Below are 13,246 nucleotides of genomic sequence, written 5' to 3' on the forward strand. Positions count from 1 at the left end.
TTATTCCACAAATGGGTTTGCATGGTTAACTTCTGCCTGTGTTAATGCTTGTCACCCATGTGCATTGTGTTGCCCCTTTCCACTAATGAGGAAAGCGATGTTGCCTTTGCAGGCACTATATACAATGTTAGGAGAAGTTTTCTTTTATTGCCATCTTTAACCCAATGTCTTCCTTCTCCCCAGTCTTGCAACTGTCACTTCAGTTAATGAACATGATGTTCTGTATGGAATAAGCGGCACACTGGTCCAAGGTCTGGTACTTTGTTATATTCAGTACTGGATTATTGCCAAAAACCGCTGACTAATGAGTAGTAATTTTGAAGTTTGGTATCTCTCAAATCATCACAAGTTACTTCCTTCTAATCTTTTGAAAAAATGGGATTCTCTTTTTACCACTAGCATAAAATAATAATTTCTAGCCCTAGATGGTCACAGGGTATCAGACCTTAAAATTATATCATTTTAGTTACTTTAACCTATCCTTAGTGCCTCCCCCCCTTTACCCTACCTTTTTACCAGCATAATTTTAATGGCCACTATTACAAGAACTATAGCACCTAAGAACCAGTGTTCATGCCACCTGAAGGCAGGTTGGAATCCAAGCTTTCAACAGTATGAAGAATAGTATCAGAGTTAGTCTGGATCGGTAAAAGCAGCAAAGAGTCCTGTGGTACCTTATAGACTAACAGACGTATTGGAGCATGAGCTTTCGTGGGTGAATACCCACTTCGTCGGATGCATGTAGTGGAAATTTGCAGAGGCAGGTATAAATATGCAAGCAGGAATCAGGCTAGAGATAACGAGGTTAGTTCAATCAGGGAGGATGAGGCCTTCTTCTAGCAGTTGAGGTGTGAACACCAAGGGAGGAGAAATTGCTTTTGTAGTTGGCTAGCCATTCACAGTCTTTGTTTAATCCTGAGCTGATGGTGTCAAATTTGGAGATGAACTGAAGCTCAGCAGTTTCTCTTTGAAGTCTGGTCCTGAAGTGTGAAGAATGAATCTCTTAACTCTAGCCGTACTTCCTTTTTCCCCCCATTCAGCATCTGGATAGGAATATGAAAAGCACTGTGGGCTAGATTCACAAAGGGACTTAAGCATTATGTTGCTCAGTGTCTCAGAGCCTAGTTTTGAGGCACCTACTTCCTCCCCCTCAGTAGGATCTAAAACCCCTGAGTTAAGTGCGTAGGCTCCTTCTACAATAAATGGAGAGGGGAGAGGCGCCTGAGAATTGGAAAAACCAGCGAGTTGAGTGGGGAGCTGCCTAACCTATCCAATAGCAGATGCCAAGGAGAGGGGTGGGTCCTAAGCTCTGCCTCTTTCAGGATGTTCCTGCCAAAGTCCAGACTGATGGTGCCTGTCTCCACTTGGGATTCACAGCTGTGAGTGGGTGGGAGAGGAAAAGATAGAGAGTGCCCAGTTGTTAAAGCAATTTCCTGGGATGTGGGAGACTCCTTTGCCTTCTGAGGAGAAGGGATTTGAATGTGGGTCTCCCACCCCTCAAGTGAGTGCCTTAACTATTGGACTATAGAGTCATTCTATTTCTCTTTCTCTGGCCCAATGTATATTTAATTTTTTTAAGTCTATAATACACAGTGGAATAGCTTCAACTGGAGAGACTGAGACCCATGCCTGAATATCTCAAGTCCCTTTTGTGAATCTAGCCCTACCATTTAAAACAAAACAAACAAACAAAAAAACTCCAGTTCAATAAAGACAGTTGTTACAATCATGTTTTAGGGTGGCTTGCAGCTATTGTTTGGTCTTGGTACAAAAGTTATGCAAATTGATATGCTCTCAGTCCTGGCAAGTTGCCATTTTTACCCCTCCCAGCGTGGGAAAATGTGGACATCTTTGTTTCAGGGTTTAAGCGCCAGGCAAACTGGAAGTATGCAAGGGATCACCATAAGTCTCTCCACATTTAATGCAAACAAAGAATTTTTAAATGTAAATGTGTATTATTTTGAACTCCCTTAATCTTTTATAATCTATCTTGTTTGCAGGGCTATCATCATATCTGGAGGACCAAACTCCGTGTATGCGGAAGATGCACCTTGGTTTGACCCAGCAATATTTACAATAGGCAAACCAGTTCTTGGAATCTGCTATGGCATGCAGGTGCTAATCATGGATCTGTTTGTCTACAAATATTGTTTTAGGTCCAGGACTTAATTCTGACATTCAGCTAAGACTTAACTTCTAGAACTTTTTCATATATAACTTAAGTATAATTAACAGGATAAATAAACCTTGCATGCAGAATTTCATTTTAGAAAACGCAAATGATGGTAGTTTTGAAGATACCGAGTATACTATATACAAACTCTTCTCTGGGCTCTGCCGTGAAAATAGCATAGGAAATACTTATGTTCTCCCTCTTTAACTATGCTGACTCTGGATTCTACTATACATTTATCATGTTTTTAATAAAAAGTTGCATAGCTATTAACTCGTTTAGTTTAGCTGGTATTGAGGAATGCATCTCTCCTATAAACAATTGGAGTAGTTTGCTCATTTAAATAGCTCATCCCTTTGTTTTTGCATGTAGAACACTCCTTAGGATATGTTAGGATATAGATATTTAGGCCTGTCTGCAAAGGCCTATACTTTAAGAATTTAGGTGTATTCTTATTACTTAGCTAGTTGTAGAGGTATAAAAAAGAGAATCAAAGATCACTGTTTGTGTAATGGCCTTCTCTTACTGTGACAGGCTAAGGCCTTCAGCTAAGATGTAGTTAGGCAGCCATAAGCTGGGAAGTGTATGGTTACATCCTTACATTTCAAACTAGTTACATTGAAATAAGGTGCTATTGGGCTATTAGGAATACAATTTTGCCCTGATAAGGACCAGGGAAGTGAGAGGGTGAAGGAATAAGCCCCCTAACATCTTGGTGCCGTGACTCGAATGCATCGCATCGGATAGGTGAGTGGCAGCCTGTAAGTCCCCCTGCCCAACAGTCCGCGAAGCTGCTTGGAGGGGGTATAGCGAACTCTCGTGATGGTAGTTGCGGGTTCTGGCAAGCCAGGGTAAAGGATTTTTTAAATAAATGGATAAGGAAGAACCAGGGCCCATACCAGGTGCAGGGGTCAGCCTGGGATGAGATTAAAAAGGAAATGGAGGAAATGTTAGGGGGCTTATTCCTTCACCCTCTCACTTCCCTGGTCCTTTTTGCATGAACAAAGAAAAACAATACCCGAAGTCCAAAGGCGCAAACAATTCGATGTTTATTGGCGTGAACTTCCAGCAAGCATGATTCCAGTTTCCTTCCTTAGTATCCCCCTTCCCAGCTCTGACACCACAGAGCCTTGCCTGTGTCCCTGTTCCTGTTCCTATCCCCTATTCCCATTCCCCCTTTAGCAAAACATGATCCCAATTCCCCCATCCCCAGTCCCTGTTCCCATTCCCCCCCCTTCCTGATTGACTGCAAACTATATAGTAAAACTTGAATTTTGCTTCGCTATACCTTAACCAATTACTTTACTAAAATTTAACTAACCAATCCTAACACGTAACATGGTTATTTAACCAATTATACCCCACCACCTTAATTGGTTTACACCCAACAAAATTAATTATACAGTAGACAAAAACAATCACAAAACCAGACAGAGATCATGCAAATAAACATACAAAACAATACAGAAGTAAGGATTTCACAACTACATCTATACAGACATAAGGGTTTTCCAGCTGTGTCTATTAATACGTCAGTTCTTGCCAGACAAAATGCTATCTTCTAGACTCTTCCCTTTCTCTAAAGGTAATAAAAATATCAGGGCAGGATTGTATTCCTAATAGCCCAATAGCACCTTATTTCAATACAACTAGTTTGGAATGTGAGGATGTGACCATACACTTCCCAGCTTATGGCTGCCTAACTACATCTTAGCTGAATGCCTTAGCCTGTCACAGTAAGAGAAGGCCATTACACAAACAGTGATCTTTGATTCTCTTTTTTATACCTCTATAACTAGCTAAGTGATAAGAATACACCTAAATTCTTAAAGTATAGGCCTTTGCAAACAGGCCTGAATATCTATATCCTAACAGGATAGTTTTCAGGAGCAACTCTACTGATGGAAAAATATATAAACTGATTTCATGTTTGTTTGAAACTAGAAATTGGGTTAGTTGATACTGTAGTAGTAGAAACAATGTCTAATCTTAAAATCATTACCAATATGTTAGTCACCAATACTGCCAAATCAAATGTGTTCTTCAAAATGGTTGATTACAGTTCTCACTGATTCTTGGAAAAAGCAATTAGCAAGAACAGGAAAAAAGAATACCATGAAATAGAAAATATACACTACAGAATATTTCTTCTTTAAGGCTGTTGTAACATTTCAGATCAGAAGGAACAGAAGTTCTGTATTTTATGTTTTTTATTCAATGAGTCATAAAAATAAACCTTTGCATTTAGGCATTCAGTGCTCACCCCCCCCCCACTACATTATAATTCACCTGTAATATGCATCCATTCTTTTATAGTTTCAGCTATTTATCATGCCTTATATTTAGGCTTGGAAGGATTAGATTTTTTTATTGGTAAATGTCGATTTCACCATACACAAATTGACAAAAAAATTTCCATCGATGATGAATCAAAATTTACAGCTAGGCAAAATAAGAGAACTGCTGTTTGATAACTTATTAGAGTTCACTGTTAGTGATGTCAGAGCAGGAGGGCCATGTAGGTAGCTTTAACTTTTTAAATCTCACTGTCTACTGTCATTAGATAATTATTGTCTGACTGCTAAACCCCTGCCATTTTGTCCTGCAGTTGTGAAAATTAAATGGATATAAATCTAAAAAATGCTTAAAACTAAATATCAAAATTATCTGTTGAAATTTAAAAAGAAATTATTTTGCCAAGCCTGCTTATGCTCTTCTTACAGCCAGAATAGGAGTTGTTTAAACATTAAGTACCAGAAAGGTCTCACATTTATGTATGGCTCCTAATTTCAGAATTATTGGGACCTAGGATGCATAACTTTTGTTTGATCTGTTTTATGGTACACAAATGGCTGACTAGCCAATCAATGGAAGTGATGTAGGCTGTATTATGATTTCATTTCAAGAAGTTAGGTGAGGAAGTATGTTTAGAAATAAGTATTTATGTAGACATGATTATCTACAGGTCTGGATTGAGACGATGTTACAATCTGCCATCACATGTGCACATCTTCCATTGTTGTAAAAGAGAGCTAGGTGCTTGTTTCTGCAGTCAGAATTTAGCCCAGAGTGCATACTAATGGAACTCCTGTTAGTTATGAAATGTTGGTATGAATTGCCTCTAGTATATGTGAAAATAGGCCGCTTGATTCTCTTCCAACCAAGAGAATCCTACAGTGCAAAGAGAAGCCATATTGATTGGTTTGAAAGAATAAAATGGGAAATAGAAGAATTGGTAGAATCCAAAGCCTGCCACTAAAGTTCATTAATAGCATTAATGGTGGCCTACCTAGTCAATTTATAGTAGGAGTGGTGACAGGAGCTATGCTGACAGGAGGCCATCAGAAGAGGAGACATCACTGAATAGTGAGAAATAATGAAGATTCTGACTGTTTGGTAGTAACATTCTATAACTAGTATAAGAGTGACCTTGTCTGCAGGAGGTTTCGGTGACTAACAATTGGTTGTCATGTTCAGCAGGTTAAAGTTATGGGGAGAGCAAGGTGAATATATTAAATGGAAATTATGTTGGACTGTGAACTTGTACTGTAAGGTAATTACAATGTTTCTGATTTGACAGATGATGAATAAGGTATTTGGAGGTACAGTGCACAAAAAAGATGTTAGAGAAGATGGAGTTTTCAGCATTACTCTGGATAACACATGCTCACTGTTCAGGTATGCAGGCACTTCTAGCCACAAAAATGGTAGAGGAAATGCCATTCTAGAAATGAAAGCTAGTGACAGTATAGACACAGGCTAGATTTATAAAGTAGAAAATGGAGTTTCACCCATGCTTATGTGAAATTACCCACCATTTGCTTATATAGCTATTGCAACTATGCGTGTAAATTAGGCAGTTGCACATACAAATATTGAGGCAGTTAATGGCCCAATTAAGCATACATATTGGTATGCATGTTTGTATGCAGAACTCTGGCCTCTGTCTTTCTAAAAGAAGCAAACCCCCTATGTTGTCTTCTTTTTAAAAAGAATAATCACCCTATACTTTACATTTGCTGTAAGGGTAAGGTTTTTTTGGGCTATATTCTTCACCCTTGGATCTTTTATGCATGTTACTTGGGAGTGCTCTGTATCGTTATATTCTAAAACATTTTTAAAATGTTTAACTTAAACAAGGAGTGCTTTATTGGTGTTGCCCCAGAGAGGGTGCCAGGGACCACAGCCTGGGAATTTTTGCATTAAGGGAAGTTCTACAGCTATTGAAGCATTGTGTTGTACAGTAGGTCACTTTGGTATTAGCTAGCATCCATAGGTATCCAAGTTCCTGAAAGCCATGGAAAAACTGAAACCATTAATGAGGTCTTCTGTCTCTTTAAACTTGGGTCGTAGTATTCTATAAAAGCAAATTTGATTCTCAGTATTGCCACAGCACCTCTCTTTCAGCCCCTTGTAAGAATCCAGTCAATTTACTGTACCACATGGTCCTAATTCTTGTGACTGTTTCTTCTTCCAGAAGTGTCGTGGAGCTTCACACCCTATCCTGTAAGGTTTAAGGCCCCTCAGGACGAGCTTGTGCTTATGACCTTTCCTAAATTCAGGCTTAAGGAAGCTTTGTTAATTTTGTTTTTTAAAGCACTGCCCATTTCCCCCTGTTAATCCACAGAAGTCCGAGTAGAATATAGGCTTGGCTGTCAAAAGAACCCTCTGAATTTGTCTTGAGCAGAGTTCAGAGCTTCAGAGAGGTTATTCATCTTGCATGGAGTGCACCTACTGTAAGAAAAGTGAAGCAGCTTCCAGAGAGAAAATGTAACAGCTGAGGAGTTGATTAGTAAAACTTTAGTGCTGGAAAGAATGTCCTACATGTATTTAAAATGTGTACTTGACAGGTGGTGTCTTAGTGGGAAGAGACCCTTGAGAGGGTCTGATAGAAATCTATTAAGTGCACTGATACACAGTTGGCCACACCTTCCTGAAGAACTAGGTATGTTGTCCATGCATCACTGGATACAGCCTTTGGTAGAAGGATATTGTAGATGGCTATAATTGCACCCAGAAGTTGGATTTCTTGTACTGATGTGGGAAGGTCCCAAGTGTTCAGAGTGGCATATAAGATCAAAGAGAGAAGGGGAAACTTTCTTTAGCTGTAAATTACCTTTCCTTGCAATTTTCTATACCAGTGCATACTGCTTCCCTTGGATGACTAGTATAAAATTCTATCTTAGTTTTTTACTTATTTTTGGCTAGTACTACTTCTGAAGTTTCAGTGAAATCCTATGAACTGGCAAGTTCTTTAAATGACATGCCCTGTACATATAAAGACTTGATAGCAGTTATTTTCTCTCTGGCTGGGAGAAGTTATATAAGACTAAGAATAGGTTGAGACTGAGAGGGAAGGTGGTCTCCAAGATGTTTTGTTAATTGATCTATGCTTTGAAAAGGTAGAGAACCTGTGCCCTAGAACATTAGTCAATCTGAACTAAAATGTCTCAGCAAAAAGTTAAAATAGAAATATGAAGTTGTATCAGAAAATCTGTGGTGTACTTAAATTTTTAATATTTCACAATTGACTATACAAATAAAGTTAGATGTTTTTGTTTGTACTTTCACTGATTCTGTTTTTATCCTGTGTTTAGGGGCCTTCAGAAGGAGGAGTTCGTGCTCCTCACTCATGGAGATAGTGTAGATAAAGTAGCTGATGGGTTCAAAATTGTTGCACAATCTGGGAACATTATAGCAGGTATGTATTCTGTACAATTATGACTTAACTTCCCTTTTAAAAAAAGGCTCAAGAGACATCTGCTGAATTGTGGCACAGAATTTGGGCGTTGTAAAAATAAGCTTTTTTGAAACTCAAGATTACATTTCTCTGTAGTGTTTGGGTTAAAACATTGCACCATTGTGCTAGTAAAGAAAAAGACTGAAATTGATGCAGAAATGACTAGTTTTGTTTTAAATGTTCAAGTTGAGAAATGTTAGAAAAGGCATCAGAGAAAAGGAACTTGATTTCAAGAATTCTTTAGTTTAGATTGTCTAATGTGTTTAATTAGTTCACTCTGGTATTTACTATTGTCATTTTAATTTTTTTTTAACAGAGTAAAAAGAATTGCAGTATTAAAAGAAATCTTTCAAATCTCTTGCATAGAAGGTCACAGGGGAAATGTATAGATGTGGGCCCTGAGAGTTGACTTAGAAAATATACTTAAATTATTAAGACAACTTGCAGCTCACTGAATCTGCAGCCAGCAGATTATAGGTTAGTCTTATGTTTACTGAGCCACTTTGTGAAATCTTAAACCATTCATGTGGCTCTTATTTTAAATCCTTGAGGAAAGATCCAGGATAGAAACTGCTGAATTGTTGGAAGAGCAGCGTTCTGTAGGCTGGTCTCCATTAACCACAGGTCAGGCACAGTGCTATATTTGACCTGTAGCAAATCTGCAGTACTGTCACCTGCGAACCTGCTGTAGCCAGTAGTCAAGATTACTTTTTTAAAGTCCTTATTTAGCTTTTAAATAAAATTACAATTATGTAACTACTAAAGAGGAAACTGGCAAGCGTTATAGATTCTCATTATAAGAAACTCCAACCCATCCCCCAAATTTTTCAAATCCTTTAAAACATTGTGTGGGCAAAGAAGAAAAACTAGAACTTTCAAGCACATCCAAAAGTTCTTGTATAATGGCGAGGCCCTTGCCTAATCATAGTTGAGATTAAGCAAAGTTTTCGGTTTAGAGCCAGTTTTCAAAGTGCTGTAAAATCCATATACTGTATAGAAGTGCTTATACTGGTATTGCTTATTCTCATACAGGAAGGAGAATAAACCATACCATTGTAAGGCATCTTTTTTTTTTTTTAAACTGGTATAACTGCATCAACACTAGAATTTGGTACCAATATAACTATTTGCTAGGGGTATACATTTTTTTGAAACTAGAATAGTAATATCGGCATAACTTTTAATTGTAGATGAGGCCTGAAATTTCTTTGAGGGTATGGGGTGGAAAGCATGACATTAACTACATTTCCTGGTTTTCTAATATTTGTATTGCGTAGTTGAATATTTTTCCTGGCTCTCCGAGGTACCTGATTTTTGACTGCTAACTTCCATGTTTTGGAAGGGAACAAAGTACTGCTAAACAGTCTGAACTGTGCTTTAGTGAATACACCAAAATGCAAGAGTAACACAAAAATCAGATCACTTTCGAATGTCACGTATTCATAGTCATGCAATAAAGAATTTTCCAAAACATCATCTACATACTACATGTTATCTTAATTTAGATGAGCTTCCTTTCAGCCTAATTGTATTAACAGCAAGACTGGCATTGTCTTAAGTGTGTGTGTGTGTGTGTGTGTGTGGGTTGGGGTGGTTAGGTGTTTTTGTTTATAAGCTTTAGTTTTATTGCCACCTTCTAAGCTGGAAAACCTGATGACAGGAATTCAGGATGTAGTGCCACCAATTTTCTTCTGTGATCCTGAGTAGTTCTGCTAATATCGGAACAAATAAAGATCTTTTCATCTATAAATTGTGTTGTATCCATCATTTTCCATACTGTAGTCAAAATACATTCCCAGTTCCATGGTGATGACAGATTCACTATGGCCCCATCCTGCAAACACCTATATGCAAACTTTTATCCATGTACATAGTTTCAGTGGAGTGAATCCATGCATAACTGTTTGCATGACCAGGGCCTAAAAATGTATGAGTTGAGAGGGATTCGTAGGTTTGTTTTTTTTTAAAAAACACCAGAAGGCACCACTATTATTTCTTGTCTAGCCTCCTTATAAAACTGATGAAGTAGGCAATTTAAATGGGGGAGATTTGAGAGGTATATGGAATTTTTTTACAATATGTAATTAGGGTCAAATTTGGTAAGGGAATTCTGCAAACACAAAATTATTTCAAATAATTTCCTTCCTTCAAAAGATTCTAGAAAACCTAATATTCTTATGAGTTGATTTTATAAAGTTTTCAATAAACTAAATTTTCCAATCCAAAAAAGCTCTTTTTAAAGGGGAAAAATTTTTTTGCATCTGTGCTTCATTAATCTTTTCACCTAGATTTTTCATGTTTTTCTCAACAAATAGGGTTCTTTATTCCAGATGTTTCTGCTGAAGACAGATACAGCTTTGATTCAAACACATCAAATTTTATACTGTAGGGTTTGAATAGCTGCTAGTACAGCTTCTAGTGAAACTTTGGAAATGATCCCTGTTTCAATTTGTTTAGGGGTATGTTTCTGATAAGGAATTAGACTAGAAGTCTGGTTGGGCCTAATTTTTAGGCTGGACCTGAACCAGACCCAACCACACTCCACCTGAGCCTGAGATGGTCGAGTCGAGTTTTGACATGCTTGCCTCCTGCCCATGTGTTCTGCTCTTTCTGCCTGGGGTTGGCAAAGTGGTGGCTGCGTGTGCCTGCAGCAGCTGCATGCACTGGCAGCACACTAAGCCCGCGGTACACACAGCACAGTGAGGTGACAATGGTCAGCAGGAGCAAGGCATGCTGTGGCCACCCGGCTGACCCCCACAGGCAGGAAGAGAGCCAGCTCGACCCAAGCCCAACAGAGTCCAATTGTTTTCCAACCTAGATCTTACACTTTTAGTCGGGTCCCATTGACTTCAGAGCAGGTTGCAGGACTCTAAATTGTATTGTTTCAAAAGCAGTAATGGCTAGTAGAGATGGAAAGAGAAAGTCTGTTCTTCTTCAAGTAGATGTGGCCATGTGTTCCATGTAGGTTTGTGTGCCCTGAAGCTGGAGAACTTTGCCTAACAGTACCCACAGGAGTGGCATTCATGCCCTGTGGCCGTAGCACAGCCCTCTTCACCTCCAGTCGTATAAGGGTGGCGCCGCTCTGAACTCCCACAGTTCCTTCGCACTGCCTGTGACTAGAGTTGGAGCTTTGTGTGGTGTCCTCACCTCACACTTCTTCTCTGTTTTCTGAGAATTTTTCTGTATATAAAATCAGTAGTACCTTAGGTTTGGTTTGTGCCCTATGTGATGATCTCACCAGGGTTCAAGCATTGTCTGTCGTGTAGGGATGGTCATCTGCAACAGCACCCCCCAAAGGAGGTGCTTGTTGTATCTTAGTGAGGAACACATTAAAGAGAGGCGTTCCATCTGCAAGTAGTTCACCAAGAAGACTCAGGTGATAAGAGACTTGCAGCTGAAGCAGCACCTTCTGGAGCAGGCCATGAGGCCCGCTTCGGCACAGAGGCCCTCATCTAATCAGCAGTTGCCTTCAGATCTGGCAAGTGATGCTGCCCAATGCTTAGGCTCGGATGTTCCCCCCAAGAGAAAAAGGGTCATTCACCCTCCTGTGGTGTGGTGAGGAAGAGGTCCCATAAAACAAGTCGGGATCATTCCAGGATTCAGGGAGACTCCGGCTCCTCCTCTTCTAGGAGGAGTGCTGACCAGCACCGTACTTCCTTCGGCACACAGGATGGAGCAGGTCCATCCAGCCACTCCCAGGTACCATACCAAGAGCAGCAAGGGCTCATACGATGAACTCCGGTTCTGGCCATGGGGTGTCCTTTGAGTCCAGTACCAACAACACTGCACCAGTGCCAACTCTTTCCATGCTGACAGCATACCATGTGGCATCAGACATGCTTTGCCTATCAATCCTGGACTCTCTGGTGGTTCAGGAGTTCTCCAGTGCTTTGGCTTCTACAAGCTTGTCCTCTGTTGTGCCCATGACACCTTCTGTCCATGTTGCAGAGCCATCACGTCTGTCGGCACCGCAGCTCTTACCACCTGGGCAGCTGACTATCAAGTAGAGGCCAGGCCTGGCACCGAAGACACCCTTGATGCCGTTACATCCTTCAGCGCCGTCTTTATCTTGGAAGCAGATCCCATCATCAAGTCCATTCCCGGCCTTGGTGTTGATGCCTCTCCGGGTACTAGGGTGGAGTGTGGCTCATTCAGTGCCACTGTTGCCAATTCCCCACTCTTCTTTGGCACTGGTGCCACCTCCTTACTGGGCTTCAGATGAATCCAATCAGTTGTTTGCCCCATCGGGGCTGGGTCCCACATTGTTATCACAGAACCTCTAAGATTACTCAAGATACAGGTTGGGGTTGTCCTCCCACTCCTTGTCAGATAGGAACTAGAGGTTACCTTTGGATCACTATTAGTACCAAGATCTGCATCTGTTCTGCAATTGTGACGGGCTTTTGGCCCAGTGCCTATGGTCACCAATGTGTTATCCATATGCCCTGTGGCCTCCTTGGAATCCCTGGTACACTCCTTGATCCCTGAGGTCCCAATCCTCAACCTACTCCGTAGCAAGATCACTGGTTCCAATGGTGGCTTCCACTCCCATACCATCTAAGCTGTGAACGACCACTGAGTTCATTCCCCCTGGACCTGCTGGGCTCTTCTGACCGGATTCTGTGGTACAAGAACAGGTGTTGTCATTGGTGCAGCAGACCGTCTCCTCGTCCTCCCTCGATGACTACCATGTCAGAATCTTCCTCTCCCTTGGTGCCCGAGGACTTTAAGCCATACCAGGACCTCCTGACTCTAATGGTCACTAACTTGGGTATCCTGGCAGAACTCCTGCAGGAGAATATGTCTAAGCTGCTGGATATTCTCCAACCATCAACTCCAGGAAGAGTAGCCCTCCCGATAAACGAGGCTCTCCTGGAGCCTGCAATGGCCCTCCGAATTATCCCAGCTTTGTTGCCCCCTACAGCAAAACATTTGGAGAAATGGTACTTCGTTCCTACACAAGGGTTTGAGAGTTTCTGCTCCCACCCAGCATCTTAACTGCCAGGTGGTGACTACAGCAAAGGACGGAGCTTGGCAGCGAAGGTATAAGTCCACCCCTAAGGACAAAGAATCCAAAAAGATGGATGTAATGGGGAGGAAGAGTTATACCTCCTCTTCCCTGCAAATGCATATCAAGAACCGGCAGGTGCTATTCTCTAAATATGACTTTGTAAGTTGGGCGGCCATATCTAAGTTCGTGGACAAGCTGCTGGAATCCTCCAGGGAAGAATTTATGGCATTCATTGCAGAAGGCCATATGGTAGCCAAGACCTTGTTGCAGTCAGCTCTGGACATGGCAGATGCTGCAGGCAGAACTTATGGCATCAGCTGTG

At 40.7% G+C, this 13,246-nt stretch overlaps 1 protein-coding gene across 3 annotated transcripts in view; it reads left to right on the forward strand.

Moving 5' to 3' along the window:
• Positions 1-13,246, forward strand: part of GMPS (guanine monophosphate synthase) — a 69,851-nt gene that overhangs the window by 17,516 nt on the left and 39,089 nt on the right. For all 3 annotated transcript variants that reach the window (XM_045031520.1, XM_045031522.1, XM_045031521.1), the window contains 3 exons: positions 2,001-2,115; positions 5,754-5,851; positions 7,771-7,874. In XM_045031520.1, the coding sequence (XP_044887455.1) occupies positions 2,001-2,115; positions 5,754-5,851; positions 7,771-7,874 (317 nt within the window). The remainder of the gene's footprint in view (positions 1-2,000; positions 2,116-5,753; positions 5,852-7,770; positions 7,875-13,246) is intronic.

This window comes from Mauremys mutica, chromosome 9 (assembly GCF_020497125.1).
Source record: "Mauremys mutica isolate MM-2020 ecotype Southern chromosome 9, ASM2049712v1, whole genome shotgun sequence".
NCBI lineage: Eukaryota > Metazoa > Chordata > Testudines > Geoemydidae > Mauremys > Mauremys mutica.